Raw genomic sequence first — 21349 nt, forward strand, 5'->3', positions numbered from 1 at the left:
ATTGAGATATTTCAGGAAAGTGGTCGAATGTCCAATTGTCCGCTTTTACAAAATCTCCAAGCTGTGGTGGGTAGCGTCTCAATACCAATACAATTGAAACGTATTTCATTGAGTACTCTTGCGTGGCAAATGTGGCTGATTTGACGTGAATATCGTATTTATGTTTAAATATCCGTACACACTTTAAATGTAGGATCTTTAAAAAATACTGAAATAAATACAGTTTCAGAGTATATCTGATTGTTTTTTATTTTTTAAAGAGATACTAATTCTATAGAACTTTGCAGGAATTATAAATATGTCAAGTATGTCCTATCTGTGAAATTTAAACTTTAGCAGTGTCCTAATATTCAAATTATGCAAGGAAACCCGTTTACTTGCTAGACTTCACTGTCAGACACTATCGAGTGAATGACTAGCTTTTTTTCTTCTTTGGTAATAACATACATAAAATGAGCTGTGAATCGTACATGAGCATTTGTCTACATCAATAACCAACTTCTTGTAATGACCAAAATAAAACTGATTGAATCTTTGCGCAGCATAAAACGTACGACCATTCGGTACAATGGTCTCAAAATTAGACTATTACTTACTGGCTCTAGAGCTCTTAAGTCGATTTGACAATAGTCGTTATTTTTCCACTTAAAGACATGTTCAAGACCCCCCCCCCTTTTTTTTTTTAAAGGAAGTTCTAAACTAGTATTATTTTTCAAATGCCGTTGGAATTTAACCGTTAAGGTACCTTTAATAGTACATTTAATGATGACGTATATATACTCACGTAACTCTCTCTGCAGCAACTAGACTAGTGGCCAACTTGAAGTTTTCATCCAGGAACGAATGAAATTTGTTCGTAAAAATCTAATCTAAATAAAAACCTGGAAAATTAATATTGAAGTGACCGCTCCCTCTCCTATAGGTATTTGAATACAAGCCAAAGAATGTGACCATTTACTTACTCTAAGCTCATATCTCTTGATAGAATTTGTACAATATAGTCCTCATTCTTGGTGTCATTGTAATATTGTGTATGCATTTTATTTTTCCTTCTCTCACTCTCTTTCTGTGTTATCAGCCCACTCTGTCTTTTATTTTTATTTATTTATTTATTTCTAATCTTTTGACAGGGTAGCCCATTCACCAACAAGTAGTGGTCTTCCATGGGGCCCTGAATGAACATGAACACATTTCCATCGTTTATAACGTTAATTATACAAAACACTTTTAACAAATAATACTCATTTGCAAAATAAACATATATCATTAACCTAGTAAACAGTAATGTCAATAGGAAAATATTGATTAAGTCGCAATTATGTGAATAAGTCATGATAATATTACAGAACATGCACGTAGTAGCTGTGAATACTGCTCTCATGATTTCAATTGTTTTATCTCTCCCCCCCCTCTCTCTCTCTCTCTCTCTACCCCCCCTACTCCGTAATCCTTTTCTCTACCTTTCTATCTTTCCTCCCTCTTCGTTTCATCTTCTACGTAACCCCTCTCTTATCCTTCATGTCTTCATTTTCCTTGTCTTTCCATCTCTCTATCGTTCTCCCCGTTCCCTTTTTACCCTTTCAGTATATACCTGTCTATCATTTAGAGCTTTGTGTTCTCTTCTTACATGTATGATAATCTATTTCTCTTTGTCACCTTTCCCCTTTCTCAATACATTCATTATCATCTTCTGATCTATGTATATTATCATGATTTCTATTGTACGTTTATAACATGTATTTTGTGCAATTCAGCAACCTGTATTAAACTATAGTTATTTTCAATCGTTTTCCCCTTTTTTTAAATGTGAATATTGCATGTTACACACTGCTCCAGTTTTGCTTATTTTACTCGTCTTCTTACATGATTTTCTGATTTCATCTGTATCTGTGAATACTGATCTCATGATTTCAATTTGTTTTCTCCCTTCCCCCTCTCTCTACCTCTCTCTACTCCCCTACTCCGTAATCCTTTTCTCTACCTTTCTATCTTCCCTCCCTCTTCGTATTCTCTTCTACCCCTCTCTTATCCTTCCCGAACTCTTCAACCTGTCAAACTATGCAGTATGTTATATCTTCTTGCAAATTTACAAGTATAAGTGTAAAATGTATAGCTTTTATATAACAGAGTGCAATTTTATTAATATGTAGTACTGGATATTTACCACACCTCTACTAATAGTTCTGTTATCTAAACACATGCATATACAAAGTCATGTATAATGTGAAATATTGATTATACTTTGTACAGTGGCCGTCTCCGCCTGAGCTGCTGTCACTCTTTATATACAAAACAAACAAAAAAAATAAATATATGAATATAAAGTGAATAAATCATAATAATACAATTATAAAAGTAATAACAATAATAGTAATAACGATAATAAGAAAGATTTTGAAGCGCAAGATAGACTGTGAAGTCTCTCTAAGCGGGTAACAATACAGCTAAAACAAAACACAATTTCATGATTACAGATTTATACATATTAATTCATATACAAAAGAAAAATATTACTATAATGTAATATTATTAACATAAGGCAAACATTAACACGACGTAATTCCTAACCATTGAAACAGGAAAAAGTCAATGTTATACACGAATTGATAGTACACATACGTCTAAGTCAATACTAATATCTCACTATCAACAACTGAAGTAATTATTGCAATAAAGGCTTGGAAAATGCCAAAGAAAAATAGGCATAGTTTCATCATGTTAACTGCATGTATTAACAGTGGAAGCGTTTTCTTCCCATGTTAAAGATAAAAACCAGTTATGGTCATGCGATTGCATTGTGAAAGAAACGTTGTGGAATCGATCAGAAAAGGTTGATCATCTAGCATATAAGTATTGGTGTGTACTGCAAGGTTCTGGAATCATCAAAATAATAAGAAATTTTGCCCAGTCTTGATAAAGTTACAAGCACTGTACACAGTAAGATGTATATGGGACTACCCCTCACGTGCGCGACACGTGCGTTATATCTATCAGGTCCAAATAGGTATAACAATTTACCAAATATATTAATTAGTAGGCGGTTTCTCAGCAAAATTTGTATGATCACGTATTGGTCAAAACATATTCACATGATTGGTAATTAGAGCTTCCATTTCATTTTTTGAGAGGGGGCGTTTCCAAAACTGGTCTTTACCTTTAAAGCAACATCAGTAGTTACAACAGGGCCCTATTTAAAAAAAATAGTTACAAAGTTCTATTAACTTCCATAAATATATGGCATATCGGTTCATAGTCATAATGCTGTAGATATAGTTTGTGCACCCAGATCCTTGTAGGGGTGCGTTCACACACCACAAAAATATATAGAATTCGAATGTGACTTTAAGTTCAAGTGCTCATTAGCCCGATATATCTATTTTAAAAAAAAAATCTATTTCGGTGTCATCCTAATCGACACGAGAACGAGAACGACAGCTCAGGAGACCCACAATACATAACAGCAACAGCAACAAGATATATTATAAGGAAAAGAAAGGCAAATGTAGGTCTCGTCGACTTTTTCTTTAACCAACTTTCTTATTTTCTATATTTTCGTCAGAATTATGTGTTTTCTTTCTTCGTGGGCCGTCTGGCAATCCTTTTGGAAGGTGCCCAGAACGCCCGGGGACCGAAATTGTTGGTCTCATGGGCCTGTAGCCAGCTTTTCTCGATCGATCTCTCTGTACACATTATGTTCTATTTCCTCAAGCTCTCTGTGCAATAAAAGCTCTGGAATTAAAACAAAAACTATTTACAAAGATCAAATATGTCTTATTTTGCATTAAACTCGGGCTGATGAAAACGTGTTTATCAAAAACTAAACATCTACATATTCTATGTATCGAATTGATAAAGTGCATAGAGCTATTCATATTACATATACACCGCAGCTGCACCGCTGCCCGGTCACCGGTCAGATCGGTCATCAGCGAAGGATGAAGTGGAGAAGGGCACCGACGATGATGACGTACGGGGTCACGGTGGTCAACGATGCTGAGCACGGGAGGCCCAAATCATTGATATCGTCGGGATCGTCGTACTCCACGACCACAGAATTACAACTATCAATCGAGTATGATGTATCGTATACTATGAATAAAAACAAGAGGATGGTAAAGTTATTATAGTGGGGACTTATTTACCAAGGGTCTGCTCTCCATGCGGGACCTGAAATTATTGTTACATTATCATTGCCATAAACCAATTTGCACCTGGGAGGGGAGTGGCGAATGTGGATTAATGTCTGGCCAAAGGACATTAGTACCGGGCTGGAACTCGAGCCTTGAATTGAGAGTCAAGTTAATATTATACTATATTATGTACATGAATGCCTACTAGCTACATTGTCGCTCATTTAGTTGGAATTTTTTTTTTTACCCCAATTTATGGAATTATTTTGACAATGATTTATTCCTAATAGATCTAGATAATAGTATACATTCTCAGATTTTATTGAATAATAATTTGCCAGTGTTTGTTTTGCGTGACTGCTAAAGAATGTGCATGCTACTATGCTTATCAACTAGGGGACCTACGCCCTTAAGTCATAAATGACAGTAATGAAGGTTAATGCCCCACAAAAGGTCACTAATGTGGCACATCGACACGTTTTTTGATCCTGGGGCCTCACAGTTACGAGGCCATTGCTTTGCCACTGAACCATGACTGTACGCAGCGGGGGCTAGGGTTCCCACAGTTCCCACAAATAAAAAAAAACAAAGAAAATGCAATAAATTATCAATAATTGATTGAATTTCCCCCAGTCCCCAACATACAAAAATCCTCTGTACGGCCATGTATTATGGATCAAGGCATGGGTACACAGAATATTTTTGTCTCAATATTGATCTAGGACCAAAATTAACCGTGACTTTCAAGTAAATTCGTATTAGCTGTCAGATTATCTAAATCAGAATACCAATGTCAGCAGCACACGAGGCGTCATTTGCTTGACGCAAGACTGCGTCAGCGACTGATTATGACGCGTCATGAAGAACAGAGCATACATTTACTTTGCGACTCCTTCATAGGCATGCGTAAGCTGCCTGACGTATGATTGCGTCAGTATCTGGTGTGATATTTGACGCACCATTTGAGTGTAAAACCGTTGAAAAGGGACAATGAAATCAAAACGATCCATGTATCTTGCATTGCTGGCATATTTGATAATTGCCTTCTTTAGCTTCATTTGCGTACATAAAATAACGCAATCGAAAAGATTAACGCATCGTACACAGTAAGGGGGTCGTGAGCAGCACAATTTTTTTGTTTGCCCTCGGAAAATTTAAAATTCGCATCCCCCCCCCCCCTTGTGGCGCAGGGGAGGGGGCCCGTCACCAAATAAAGGTAAAAATTAACGGGCATCAGATTATAATTGGCGCTATGTCAGTATATTTACATCCGGAAATCAGGTACGTCGAATCCTCCTCCAAACCATGCACTCCGCATGTGTGGCCGCCAGTCTTGATATCAATAGTCCCATTAACCTCAATGCTGTTTGAGGAGTTACGGTACACCTCCTTTACCTGCACGCTGTAAACCAAATCTTCCTGTAACGTGGCATTGCCTTGGACGCCTAGGATTGTTCCTCTGATAGCTGTTGATATAGCAAAAGATAAGCAAGGGAAAGTATTCACAAGTTATTCCAAAAGTGTCTTTCTGCTCTTCGAATACACAAGAGTCATGACGTAAGCCAACAGTACGCCTATGCCTTTCTGAATTTTGCATTTTAGCCACTGGTAATAAGCTACGATTTTATTATTATGTTTCTATTTCGTAATATCGATTGCAAAATCAAAGACAGACCGTATTAACTGAAAATGAGATAACTACACAACGAACGAAGGCCAACAACTTAAAACTCGACAATTTTGTTTCGGCAAATATTCAAACTAAGGTTTAGTAAAGGAAGTTAATGTGAGGTCTATATAAAGCTTTCCGTTTGTTAAACGTGATTTTAGAATAAAAGGAGCGGGTTGAACTCCCGCCCCCCCCCCCCCCCCATACTCGGAGATTTCTTTAAAAAGGGGGTGTTTTTCTTTTTTTTCTCTCATCTCTTTGGACTCCTGAGAAATTATTCCGAATTTAGGGGGTACATTGAGCATTTTTCCTGATTTTTTTTTTTTTTTTTTTTTTTTTTTTTTTTTGGGGGGGGGGGGGGGTCCCCTAGGCAGGAAAAGCCCGCGAAAAGCCCGCGAAAGGGGGGTTCGAAAATGTTGGCAGTCCTCAGATAGGGGGTGCTTTCAAAAAGAGGGTACGAGCATATGCGTACCCTAAATAACACTGATGGGGGGGGGGGCGGGGTTGAACTAAATCAATATAATACGGACCAGTGTTTAATTTAATGTCAGTGTTCATGCCGAGTTTCAGAATAATAATTATAATAGGTCCATTTATATAGCGCAGCTAGTATATGAATATACTCTACTGCGCTTAATACAAAGTATCATATTATTACCTGGGCTCAGTGGCGTACGCAGGATTTTTTCAAGGGGGGGGGGTTAACATTTTGAAATCGGGCCAAAAATTTCGCAACGCGGGAAGGGGGGACCGATCGACATTCCGTTTTGTTGGGGGGGGGGGGGAATGTCATCTTTAGGTCATCCATTAGGATTAAAAAACAACACTCAAAAGGGGGGGGGGGGGTAATGTCTTGCCAAAGGACATTAGTGCTGCGGTAGGACTCGAGAAGCAAACCATGTGATTATACAGTCTGGTGACATTATTTACTATACCACGACACACACCTCTAGTAATAAAGAAAAAAAAACTTTCAAAATATCAAAGTACCTCCCATGAATTTCCTTTTCAGTCGTGAAGACTTGCTACAAATCTGGTTTCCTGCCCCTCTGCAGTTTTAGAGAGGGCGGGGTAGGGGATTGGGCTCAAGCCCCTTCAATTTATTCAAGTCCACAATATATAATTTCTTACTGTAAATTAATTTAACTGACGGAGGCACTTGTAGACAATGAAATAGAAAGAACATCAAGCAATGTGTATAGGCTAGTGACGATTAAAACAATAATCATAAATGATTGTATTACCAAAGTCTGACATGCAGAAGCCTGGATTTTCAATGCAAGAACATCCTGATGATTGGTGCAACATGGCAGTCAGAAGGACGATGAGAGTGGAGGAGACGAATTTTGTGCCCATGGCTACCAATATATGACACTGTTAATTATGGCTATGATGGTTTCCTGGAGAAAAAAAAACATGTGAATAAAACCGTCAAAAAAATATTTAGGAGACTTTTCCGTGACACTTATACAAACAAACACAAAACGCACACACGCACGCACGCGAACACACACCCACAAGCACAACAACAGACTAGTGATGATTTCTATATAGGATAGTGATCATAATTAAACAGTAGCTGGGCTCCCATGGAAAATATCTCATGATGGTTGGACCAGGGAGTTGTGAGTTTAAATATACCTATTATGTGCTTAAAAATCCCGCTAAAACTGGAGACGTGCGAGAATCCCGGATCCGCCAATATTATACATACAATGAATAATACTCTACAGCATTTATCATGAACGCCATGAAGCCAAATCGCTTCAGGAAGTGTTTACTGTAAGGCCTACGTTTATTTCACTGATATTTATGGTCGATGTCGTGATATCAATATCATAATGCCTGCTATAATGTGACTACGCTGCAAGAGAGTGAAATCTAAAGTGAACTCTATACACTGCATTTAAAGTATCCGTCCGTGTACACTTATGAACACAAACCATAGAGATATAAGTGTTCTCATATAGATCTCTATGACACAAATGCATGCACAACGTACGTAATAATGAACTCCTCTGTGTATATGCAATTCCCTGATTATACATACTATGCATAATTACCTGTCAATGTGCAGTTAGCATGCAACCTGAATCCAACCTCACATCAATGGTCTGTTCTTGTTGCAGGACAATTCACATCGGAAAATACAGCAAATAGTACTTGAATAACCAACCAGTCAACGCAAAGCCTGAAACGGAGTATAGTACGGTCTTTTATCCTTGAACTTAATTTGTCTAACTTGCGAGAGTACACGGTGGTACGATACTAAATCAACAAGTATCGTCACATATAAGTTCTCAGTATTGTTGTTGCTCCATATCCCTTTGTGTGTTTATTTCGATTTCAAACAGCCACGCTAAAGAATAAAATAAAGAACAAAACCTCCGCTCATGCTTACGATACGGTACTCAAGCGTGATCGCAAATGATTAAAGGGAAACATGCAATCATAAACCGATAAAGAGCAATGCAAGATTTAAAGTAAAAGATATAAGGAATGCGGTATTAAGCAAAAGATTCAATTAAATACAAATCCATTAAAATCTTTGCAAAGGAAAATGACACAAAACCTTGCAAAGACTACTATAGGAAGATGGAATACGAGGTTGGTCAATTTTTGTTAAAAGAAGCAATCTATAAGACAGCTTACAAGGAGAAAAACAGATCATCTTAGCTCTTTAATTCTTCTACTACTACTACAAATGATAATAATGACACACAGATATGGTTAAAGAGGTTACTTATTTGTTTGTTCACAGAAACAGCGTGTGCTTAAATTATTAAAGGTATTTGCATGATCGAGTACTATTAAAAAGTAAACAATTCCATGTGCGAGGACCCAAGTACATGAAAGAATACACAGCATTATTAACATTAAATTCGTTATCTTATTGTCAACATGTTTCTAACAAACTGGGGAATGATATGTGTTTGATTTTTAAATATACGAAAAGACATTAGATATTAGTATTTTGACAGACAGGAATGGTATAGATTTGAAGGTGACATCTCTGTAGGCCTACTCAGAATAAGTAATAGCCTAATTCAGTTCGGTGTAACAATGTCAGAGGTTAAATGTCAGAGGTAAAAAATAACATTTCTTGAGTAAAACGTTATGATTTATACGCATTGCTTAGAATTAAAGTTATACCAATAACATGAAGGTTCTTACTCAAAGCTGTTATGAATGTATCATTATTATGAAAAGGGAACTTTTTACGAAAGCCAAATTTGCACGAACTTAGTAACATATTATTATTTAAGACATTGTAGAGTCCATCGTAAACAAATTTCTTTAAAATCTTAAGACTTTTTTCATTCAAAGTCATCTTTGCGCACTTTAAATTCGTCCTAGGAATCCGGAATCTTGCAAATGTCAAAGTTAATTTAGTCTTTCGTTATTCAAGTTAGTCAATGTTGAATACATTTCAGTAATTGTCCATTCATTTTCGTCAGATTTCCTCCGACTTCGTCTTACCTCACTGTCCGCTACAGAATCATGGACTACTGCCCCCCCCCGAAGCTCGACGCCCAAAGTGTGTGTGTGGGTGTGTGTATGTGTGTATTGTGTTTTTACAGACGTGTATCAATCAGATATGATTATTTACGTCTGTGGACCGACCTTTAAATGTCACCATCCGAAAGACGTGACTCAGTTTCGAACCTGCGTCCTCGGCTGAATCAGGTTGTAACTTCCACTTTTTAGCTGGATTACAGGCGCACGCCACAACGCCTATTAAAGGCGGGGAAGAGGGAAAGAGGGGGAGGTGTAAAGAAGAAGAAAAGAAGAAAAGGATTCTTTTTTGCACATTTTTGTTATTACCCTACCACTTTAAAATAAAATGATTCTGTTGGTTCAACCATGAAAATATGCCTTCAATCAACTTTTAGATTCCTTTTTGATGTCTAAAACGATCGGAAACATTCAATGCATATAATATTTACATTCAATCTCATTTTCTATATATGAATATTAATTATACTCGATAGATAGATATAGCAAAATATTATCGCTCAGTCACTACCCCCTAGGACAACTACCCCCCTAGAAAAACTACCCCCGGACAACTACCCCGTCGGATTGTTGTCCGGGTGGTAGTTGTCCTAGAGGATGGTTGTCGTAGGGGGTAGTTGTATGAGGGTAGTTATCCGGGGGCAGTTGCCCTCAATAGCCCATTATTTATACCAAATTTTTTAAATGGTCGTTTTCTGACTTTGCATATTGACAGTTTAATACATTAATTTAATCACTTCCTGTTCAATTATCATAATCTGCGCAAGTTTTCAAAAATCAAACCCGATACTATCAGTCTCTTTAAAAAAAGGTAAATATATTATATACATATATATATATATATATATATATATATATATATAGGCCTAATGGATATTTTTACTTTCAACGAGGGCTGACACACTGTGTTTGCTATTTTGCTTGTTTGTTCCTATCATTATCGTATAGTCTTGTTAACCTGTCCATTGTGTGCTTATACTGTCTTTCTATTGAGCAATCCACTTTAATCTGCCGTTTTCTTTTTAGCCACACCTTTCTTAAAACCCTTCAGTCTGACTTGAATTTTTTATATTTTAGTGCGTTTTAAATTTTGTTTGATTTTAATGTTTCAGTCCAAGTATTGTATAAATTTATGTGAACTTGTTTTGTTCAATTGATAAATATAATTATATGCCCTTGTTTTATTTGGCTCATTTTAACCATGCTTGGATTTTATGTAGGCCGTCTTTAAAACTGAAACGTGTTCTGTGTTAGCGAACCTAATATATCTAATAGTAAGTAACTGTGTATTATGAAGTAATTATTATTACATGATAAATTTTCCATACTTTACTAACCAATCTCACAAGCCCGAAGATTTGCTTAAATATGAAAGTGATTTTTGTAATTGTATTTATTGCTTCAACCATGAAATAACATCAAACGAAAACAATCACAGTATATCAATTTAAAACAGTAAATAAAAGTATGGTTAGTATGGTATCCCAAAAGAAAAAAGAAAGAAAAACATTTAAAGATTTACAATAAACAAACAAGAGTACATACTTTTTTTTCTTTTTTTGCCATAGTTTTTTTTTTATTGATTCCAAACAATACAAATTAATTTTTTGAATTAAAATACAGTTGTTTTTCCTTGACATGAATTTAAAACATTTTCATTACATAGATTGTACAATTGATGAAAACAAAAATGAAATGAAACACACCACCCGACCACACTTCCACCACAAACTGTTCCTAGCCTCCTCAGAATACCCCAAATTGGAGCGACAGACAAACAGAACCCAACTATTTAAAACATTTAATTAAAAAAAAATTTAAACGAGGCTACAATACCACAATAGCCCAGTGTTAAAAGTTCATGAAAACTTTACTTGTTCCCACTTCTGTAAATGCAAGGCCAATTTACCTGCCCTCCTACCTCTTTTCTTCTTCCCTAATTTCCAACAGTTCTTCTTGAAACTCCCCCAAAGACAATATTACGGACTTTCCCCTGCATCTTTACATCCAATATTTCATTGCAAAAATAAGTGTGTTAAAAATCTTTATTCGTGGGGAGTTACCGGACAACCCTAAATGAATATCTATTCAGTCGATAGACCTTAATTCCCTTAGCTCAAACTTAGCTATTACACTTTGCCATAATCTTTCAACATACGTTATCACACTTTGCCATAATCTTTGAACATACGTTATCACACACAGACGCACAGACGCACAAACGCACACACCCTCACGGATACACTCACACCCACATGCCTGGGACTTTAAATTATTAAATTAAAATATAAAGGGGGGGGGGGGGGTCACAAATACATTATTTATCATTGTTTATACGCATTAACTCAATAACGTATATCAATGCTATATCATATTCACTAAAACAAGGTGTTGTAGTCGAGTGGTTTGAGCACTTGTTTAAATATACAAAGGGTTCAATGCCGACACGGAACTAATGTTCTTTGGCAAGGCATTACTCTACATTTGCCACTCCGTACCCAGGAGATTGTGCTCATTGGCTGCGTGAATGAATCCGATGGCTGGGTAACGTAAAACGCTGTGAGACAAAAGTTTGTATTAAGCGCTATTTAAATATGGATTTATTTTTATTATGGATATTGTTATTATTAGTATTATCATTATCATTATTCTCATTATTATTATTATCATCATTAGAAAAGGTACATTGTGTGTATTATTATTATAATTATTACTATCATGAATATTATGAATTTTATTTTTATTTTTTTTAATAACTATTATTATCATCATTATTATTATCGTCATTATAAGTATTATTATTTACATTGTCATCGCTAATATTAAAAAGAACGACGTGTATTAAAGAGGAAAGGGCGAGATTTTGATGCCATGCAATACGAATTTTCCGAAAGCGCTTATATATACGTACAATTACTGTATAACAAAATCATTTCTAGATAAAAACAAAACGCAATGCATTAATACATACACTTCAAATCATCATGAAAATTGAGAACAGAGAAATAATTATTATAGATGATTCATACACTCTATGCATGCTCCTGTTGGTAGTTGTAGGGTTTGATGTAGTGTCTGTTTCAGTGGTCGAAATAGTTGTAGGAGGATGAGTGGTTTCTTTCGGAGAGATTGTTGTAGGAGTGGTAGCAGTTGTAGGAGTCGATCCTGGTAGGTTTGGGGTGGAAGTTGCAGCGGGAGGGGATTTGCCGAGTCCTACAGTTAGACCAACAGCAACCGCTGCAATTATCACTAAAACAACTAATATGGCTAGCCATCGCCTTGGACAGAAATCCCAGACTCGTTGCCACCAAGGCTTTGGTGGCTTTGGTAGCTTTGATGGTTTTGGTGGCATGGGAGTCTTGGCAGCCTTCACTAGGAATTTCTTCAGGTCTTCCCAGTTAGTTTCCTGCATCTCGACAGGTCCATTCATCTTACCGCACGTCATAACCAGAGAAGATTGCTTAAACGTTGTACCTTGCGTGCTTTTAAAGGTTTTCATCGTATCTCTGTAGTAGTCAGGTGTGCCAAAAATATTGCTGGAGGGGAAGTCATGGACTATCACACATATTCTGGCCTTGCCTGAGGAGATTAGAAAGTGAAAAATATATATGACGAAAGTTATCAATAAATATACACCCCCCCCCCCCCCCAACTTGACCCAAGTCTTTAGGGCAAAAGTTTGCCATGGGAGCTGAGCTGAAATCTTAAAGTTAACGGGCTATTAAAGCGAGCAAAACTTTTGATATGTTAATTTTGGTTCGTTCGTGTCTCCTTCGATCAAGATTAATGTAATCTTCATCTTCGGAGTAGTTGCTAATTTTGGTGACATTCACTAATGATGGTGGACTACCGTATAATGTTCATCAATGTATCCATTTGTTGGCTTTCAGTTAATTTCGCCAAAGAATATTATACTAGATATGAAACAATACAAAGAGAAGACCTCACCACCCCAATCTGAAGTAATCGTTGCCCGAATATTAATTATATAAGAAGTCTCAGCAGGGCTGCAGCTCCAGCCGCTAGCATCTCCCCCACCCCTCCGCTAAGTTCTCATACACATTGTATGTACATGACAAAATAATATGCAAACAAATAAGCTACAATATTCTGTCTTGAAAATTCAATTATATGATTTTGACTTTCTTTAATTTAATTAATACAAGCACTGCATATTCTCAGTTAACAAATAAATCCATGTGTCACAACAATAATTTTTTCGTGCAAATATACTGCATATTTCCCAATGAACCTGTGAACAAACCGAATATTGGCAGAGTTGGGTAAGAATTTGTCGTAGCGGGCGTCCGTGTTATCAGTGATGCTAGACCCTCTGCTGATAGAATGGCATAGTATCATGATGTTAACATGAGAGCCTTTGAATTTGAAACGATCTATGTTACTGTATGGTAGTTGGAAGTACTTCACGTCCAAGTTTAGGTCGGGGAACTTGCCGGGTAGCTCATCAATGAATCCCCGTACGTTGATCGCATTAGCAGACGTACATACAGACACCCTCCATGGCTGTAGATCCTGTAGATCAAAAAGAGTCGAGCAAAACATTTTTTAGGGGATTCACATGGTTATTCTTCTATGTATGTTTTAGTCGTTATGCTCCATATTCAATAAGTCCAAACTATTTTTAACACAACAGGGCCGTGGGGGGGGGGGGGGTATTTATGATACTGTGCATTTCCCAAGAATAATCAAATTCTCCGAGTCGACAACGAGTGCAAAACAATAGTATCGAAGGCCAAGAATAAACCAAGAAAATGATTCCGGTGTGTGGTGTAATAATTAACTCAGCCCCTTCCTTCTCTCTCTCTCTCTCTCTCTCTCACCCTCTCTCTCTTTCTCTCTCTCTCTCTCTTCTCATTTTGCATATTTCTCTGGACGTATAATAATAATAACTAGACATATAATACTTGTTTGGAACAAGTATAGGTGGGCTGGTCAACTAAAATTTGAGACAAAATAGAGCAAAAATAAGCGAGATACTGCTAAAAAACAATGTCGTGTAGATTACTGATGTGAACGAAATTCACCTTCTATAGGCATAACACGCAACTTTAGACATTTCTGATATGTGCCCTTTAATCATAATTTTCACTATGATGACGTCATCAAAATGAAAAATGGTGACATCTAAGCTTGTAGATAAATGTCTTAGCTACAACATATCGAAATTTGGAAGAAAATTGACGAATATTTACAGAGATACAATTATTTTAAATAAAATATGCTGACGTCATAAAATGCAAATTCGTATTTTGAGTTCCAAGTCCATTATGATGATGTCACGATACACTTAATGGCCAAAAAAGACTTTAAATCATATCTCCGACACATAATCTATCTAGATATGAAAACAAAATTGAGGGTCCGGACTCCCTGTGCATCCCAAAGAGCTATAATGGATGCATAGGCATGTTTTTGCCCATATATGCTATGTATTAAAAGAGCTCGCGCGCACAGACATTTATCTTGAATGAACGCTCATCTTGTTATTAATGGTCATAAAGAGATAAACATGGTATCAAATTGTTTGGAAAAATATGGGAAATATCATGAAAAAAAAATGGCGATTCTATGTTTTGTAATGTTGTTACGCGCGAAAAACGCGCGCGCATGCGCGTGTGCGCGATTTTTTTATAAAATGCTTAAAATGGCCTAAAACGTATGCAAAATAAATTTGAGATGATTTTGAGCATTATAAAATTTTGCGCGCGCACTGACGCGCGGACGTACGCACACGCGCGCGTTTTTTTATCTGAAATTGATTGGACTGATATTGACCTTGATCTTATTAAATATCAATGAGAAATGAATTTTGGTTATGAAGATATGATCACGAGTTTATTTTCACAAAATGGCGCCTAGATGACGTCATCAGTCAAGGTCAAGGTTGAAAACGTTATTGTGAGTTTTCTATATGCCTATACATATGTGTGCCAGATTTCAAGTTATTTGGTTCATCCATTTTCAAGTTCATTTTGTGAACAAAAAAGTGGTAAGAATTAAGAAAAATAAATAAATAAATAATAAATAATAAATGCAATTTTAACAAAAATATACAGCCCACCTGATAATACACACTATTTATCAGGCGCTTAATACGGGTGTCTCTAAGCGCACCATAGTCTGACTAAAAAAATATTTACCAAAACTTATAATAAACACACAACTTATACCTTTGTTCTTTATTCAATAAATCAGGCATACAGTATATAATAATAAAAATAAGAGTGATATCAAACATACATAAGGTCAAACAAAGGATCAAACATAAGATCGAACTAACAAGAAATAAGACGGTATCCCCATCTTTTCCCTTTCTTCTTCCCTTTAAAAAATACATTGCGTTTCTAGTCTCTCGCTTCCTCTCACAAACTCTTTATTCTTCACTTTTATCAAGTACCTCACCTGGGAATCATCCTGAAAAGTTTCGTAGCTAACCAAGGAGGATGAGCTAACTGTCGAATTCACACTTTCATTCATACTATATGCAAATGTCGCCATCGTTGGTCTGTACGCTTTGTTAACAATATTACATTGATACACCTAATTTGCAGTTACGTTGCTGTTAACGTCTACGCCTATGCAGATCTGTCTAACATCTAAAATGGCGAATATGAATGTGGGAGTTCACACACGTGCAAACATACTTGAGCTTTTACCTAGGGGGCAAAGTAGGGGTTTTGCGATATGGTCGTGGGTATCAAAGTGTTCAAGGCACCTCACTGCATAATCTCTAGGTGGACTACCTTGAAATTATGCTGCGGTCGGGTAATACATAACATAAGATTATGGATCTTTAGAAAACTACATGGGGTATGGACTATGTTGCGTGTTAACTAGTAATCCCACATAATTCCCTTTTTTAATTAAACTACTAAAAAGCAGTATCCCTCCAGACAAGAAAACACTTAATAAATGATCACATCCAGACAAATTGATTATGGTTAAAAACTGGTTCTATATTCTATAATTTCACATAAGATACAATGATTACAGAATTATCAGAAACCTCTTCTGTCTATCTCAACAGTGACAGACAATTAAACTATCACTAGGCCCTTGGTAGTTACTATTAATAATCAAACATAGATAACTTCCAACAGCACATTAATGTAAAGGAGACTCAACTTAGTCACTATGGTATTAATGATTACCGCTGAATACAAGTCTCGAAACATCAGGAGTCTAGCTGTTCAGTACAACTTAAAACAGTACTAAAACAAGTCAGTTAAATATCATTCACACTGCATGAATAATAACAGTCAAGAAAATACTACTCAAATCTAAGCTAGACAGCGTTTAGATTTACTTACATAGGCACGAAATATTGGGGTTCAAGAAACCACTAAACAAATCTCTACTTGTGTATGTGTACGGAATACACAATACGAGAATACAACAATATATCGGTGGATCTAGACTATAGCAGATCTAGATCAGTAGACCAGGTACATGCCTAGAACTAGTGCAATTATAAACATGTAAAATATGTGTTAGTAAGCGTACGCACTCAACAACAGGCACTCAGTCAGTCAAAATAAGGCATCACAATGATAAACAATGCAAAGCATCAATCACAATATAATTAACGTTACGTGAGTCATTGGAGTTGAATTCAGAGTAGATCTTCTTCAAGTTCTAGATAGATGTAGAAACTAGCTAGTCGAAAACGGTGGTCGATGAGCTGGTTGTCGATCGCGTAGGATATGCAGACGATGATCGACGCTAGGTGAATACCACGATGATGAAGACGATGTTGAAGACAACGATGATGACAACAATGATGAAGACGACGCTGGTGAAGACAGCGATGATGAAGTCGACGATGAAGACGATGCTGGTGAAGACAGCGATGATGAAGACAACGGTGATGAAGACAACGATGATGAATCAGTTAACAGATGAATACAATGATGATGCAGTCAATGTCAATAGATCAACTTCAGTGACTTGCGATGCAGGTCGAAGAATCAAATGTCGAGACAATATATATGAAGTCGATGATAAAAGGTTGTCAAACAATAATGCAGGTGAGAAAAACGTTAGATCATATTAAATGTTCTATTCTCACTGCTGGTGAATTAAAGTGTCGTCAATGCTGAACATCGAGAGAGTCAAAATATATCTTGCAAAACGTACAAAATGTAAATAGGTGAGCACGTCCACCGGGAATGGTCCGGGGACGTAGCAGTTCAATCCTCGTTGGATACAATTTTCTAGGTACAATCATCAACACAATAACAGCATGTGTGTATACCAATATTAAAACAGCTCACTGATTCCCGCACAGGAAAATCAGAAGAGCGCCAATCAACTACAGCGCGATTGGTTCAAAACAAGCGCACATGTATGTTAATAAGGCACGTGATCTAAATACTTATGAATAAATACGCGTACATCTATGTTAATTGGTCATGTGATCAAAATACTAATGAATAAACATCGTTATATAATAAATCGAGTTAAAACCAGTTCTGAGGACATGGCGTAATACCAAATCCTCGAACTCTCAATGACTTCTAAAGCGGCCATTTTGGATTAAAAACACAATATGTATACCAGTGAATTATAAATGAATGCACTGTAACATTTGTCGCTACATTAACCCCCCTACTAGACCCGAGCTTGCGTAAGCTCCGAGGGGCGAAAATACACACTTAAAAATATAAAGGAAACATATGTACAAAATACATTAATATACATGAAAATAACCACTATTTATGCGACACGTTCAATGTAGTGAACCTGAACGTACCTTTGCGGCCAGTGGACGTGGCGGCCTGAACGTGTGACACGCGCAGCAGGTTGCGATTTCACCAGAGCAGGAGCAGGCGTAGGAGCAGGTGCAGGAGCAGGCGCAGAGGTTGCGCGAAGTGCTGTGCGCAGAGGGGAGGAGACGGTAGGCTCTCCCTCTAGAGGCACGTCAGCCGCGGTAGTCCTAGCCGAAACGCTTTCCAAAAATGCGGGTTTCAGTCGATCTATGCTTACAGAAACATGCTTGCCCTTTTGCTCAATAACGAAAAACTTCGGGTTTCGTTTGAGAACCTTGAACGGACCCAAATACGGAGGCTGTAATGGCTTACGGACAGCATCGATACGCAAGAAAATATGCGTACAAGTATGGTGAGACCTATGTACAAAACTGGTCTGTGGTGACCTACGTGTCGCTGTAGGCGCTAAAACAGACATATGGTCCTTCAAGCGTTGGACGTAGTCCGCGGGGTCAACAGTATCGTGTCGCGTAGGCACTATCAGCTGGCCTGGAAGACGCAACGCCGTCCCGTAGACTAGTTCGGCAGCGGAAGCTCCGATGTCTTCCTTAATAGCTGCGCGGATACCCAACATGACCAAAGGAAGGTATTCTTGCCAACGGTTCGGCTCGGGTTGAGATTTGAGAGAGGCTTTAAGTTGCCGATGGAACCGTTCCACCATACCGTTGGCCTGCGGGTGGTAGGCCGTGGTGGCTATGGTCCGACAACCTAGCAAATTAGCTAATGCAGTGAAAAGCGCAGATTGAAACTGACGACCTCGATCATGCGTAATCGTGGCTGGAGCTCCAAAGCGAGCTACCCAGTTCTCCACTAGAGCTATGGCTACTGTCTCGGCAGTGGCATCCGCTATCGGGATCGCTTCGGGCCAACGGGTGAACCTGTCGATACAAGTCAGCAGATAAATGTGCCCTTTCGAGGGCGGTAGTGGCCCAACAAGATCAATATGAACGTGTGCAAAACGGGCATCGGGGTTGGCAAAAGTGCCAAGCGGTGAGTGCGTATGACGTTGGATCTTTGCGCGCTGACATGGGATGCAAGTACGCGCCCATGTACAAATGTCCTTGTTCATACCCCGCCACACAAAACGGGCCGCTATAAGCTTTTGCGAAGCTTTAATGCCCGGATGCGCGAGATTGTGCAGATTGTCAAACAACGATCGACGGTGCGCTACCGATACATACGGCCGCGGATGCCCTGTGGACATGTCGCACCAAATGTGCGCGTCCCCTTCCGGAAGGAGGACCTTCTCAAATTTGAGCGAGGTTGACGTGTCTGAGCGCAGAGCAGCGAGCTCAACGTCATCGACTTGGTCGGTCGCGACTACACGCAGGTTAATCGAGTTCGGTAATTGCACTGAGTCAATCTCGGTGCGAGAAAGTGCATCAGCTACCTGATTATCAACGCCTCGAATATGGCGTATGTCGGAGGTAAACTGTGACACGTAATCGAGTTGCCGCGCTTCCCTAGGGGAATGTCGATCGGGCGATGTCTTGAGCGCAAAGGTAAGAGGCTTGTGGTCTGTAAAAACAAAAAAATCACGCCCCTCTAAGAAGTATCGGAAATGGCGTATTCCGAGGTAAATGGCTAGCAGCTCTCGACCAAAGGTACTATACCTAGTCTCGGGAGGCTTGAGGCGGCGAGAAAAGAACGCAAGCGGTCGCCACTCCCCTTCATGGAGTTGCTGTAACACACCACCTACGGCGAGATCGGAAGCGTCTACCGCGAGGCTTGTAGGTAGCTCAACAGACGGGTATGTAAGCATCGTGACGTTCGCGAGGTCCTCTTTGACAGCCGCGAAAGCAGAGTCGCACACAGGGGACCAATCTAACGCCTTTCGAGAGCGCTTAGGTTGCTTGCGCAGCAAATCAGTCAAGGCGGCCAGCGAGGATGCGCACTTAGGCATAAATCGGCGGTAAAAATTAACCATGCCTAAGAACCGGCGCAGCTGGCGTAGCGAGGTAGGGCGCGGAAATTTGCGAATTACCGCGACCTTGTCATCCATCGGGGAGACGCCCTGGGCAGTCACATGGTGCCCTAGAAAGTCTAGTGCTTCGACTCCAAACTGGCATTTGTCAGGATGCACTACTACTCCATAATCACGGAGGCTTGTGAACAGCTGGCGCAAATGAGTCTCGTGCTGTTCGGGATTCTCGCTGGCAACAAGAATATCATCAAGATACACGAATACAAATGGCAGGTCACGGACGACCCTATCAATAAACCTTTGAAAGGTTTGCGCCGCGTTGCGTAGTCCGAATGGCATGCGTCGGAAATGGAATAACCCAAAAGGGGTTGTCAGCGCGGTCTTCTTCACATCATCAGGGTGTACGGGGATCTGATGATATGCGCGCACTAAGTCAACTTTGGAAAATACGCACTTGTCTCGCAACTGTGCGGCAAAGTCGTGAAGGTGCGGAATGGGATAGCGATCCGGGACGGTCACGCGATTAAGAGCGCGGTAATCGCCACATGGTCGCCAACCGCCTGACTTCTTTGGCACCATGTGGAGCGGCGACGCCCATGAACTGTCTGAGGGCTCGACAATGCCCAAATCGAGTAACCGGCCAAACTCGTCTTTAGCGATCTTGTGTTTGTCCGGCGCTAAGCGTCGAGGTCGTGCCGAAACTGGTGGGCCGGTTGTGAGTATTCTATGTGTGACGTCATGTTTCAACGGACAGTTCTTAAACATGGGCCGAGTTACTTCCGTGAACTCGGCAAGTAAGCGTTTGTAGACAGAATCGGAGTCTACTTGCACTATTGTGAGATTCAGCGACGGTAAGTCGGAGGCGATGCCATGTACGGACAGACTAGTGGTGGCATCCCAAAGTCGGTTGGTGCGCAAATCCACTAGTAAGCCGTAATGCCTCAAAAAATCTGCGCCGAGGATAGGCTGCGAAACATCGGCCAATATGAATGACCACTTAAACGAACGCCGCAGCCCAATACACACTGTGAGCTCACGCTGCCCATATGTGCATATGCGCGTCTTGTTTGCAGCCTGCAAAACGAGTGGCATAAGGTGCCTCTTATCAGCGGTGTTGGGGGGAATTACGCTTACCGCGGCACCCGTATCGACCAAAAATCGTGTCCCAGAATCTCTATCTGTGACATAGAACAAGCGACCGTCACGAAGAGGGCCAGTGAGGGGTGTCGCGCCCACCTCCTGGCCTAGTTGTTTTCCGCCGGCTTGCTATATGTGCATGGCGGGCGGCACTGGTGAGCCTTGTCACCCCACTTCTCATGAT

At 39.1% G+C, this 21349-nt stretch overlaps 1 protein-coding gene across 1 annotated transcript; it reads right to left on the reverse strand.

The window, feature by feature from the left end:
- Positions 1-3260: 3260 nt before the first annotated feature.
- Positions 3261-8128, reverse strand: LOC105438203. The gene is made up of 4 exons (XM_030985718.1): positions 7863-8128; positions 7044-7199; positions 5399-5596; positions 3261-4089 (listed from the first exon to the last, which is right to left on the reverse strand). Exons 2-4 carry the CDS (start codon positions 7153-7155, stop codon positions 3926-3928), a joined length of 474 nt encoding a protein of 157 aa, XP_030841578.1. The 5' UTR covers positions 7156-7199; positions 7863-8128; the 3' UTR covers positions 3261-3925.
- Between the last annotated feature and the right edge of the window lie 13221 nt (positions 8129-21349).

This window comes from Strongylocentrotus purpuratus, unplaced genomic scaffold, assembly GCF_000002235.5.
Source record: "Strongylocentrotus purpuratus isolate Spur 01 unplaced genomic scaffold, Spur_5.0 spur5_scaffold_15, whole genome shotgun sequence".
Lineage (NCBI taxonomy): Eukaryota > Metazoa > Echinodermata > Echinoidea > Camarodonta > Strongylocentrotidae > Strongylocentrotus > Strongylocentrotus purpuratus.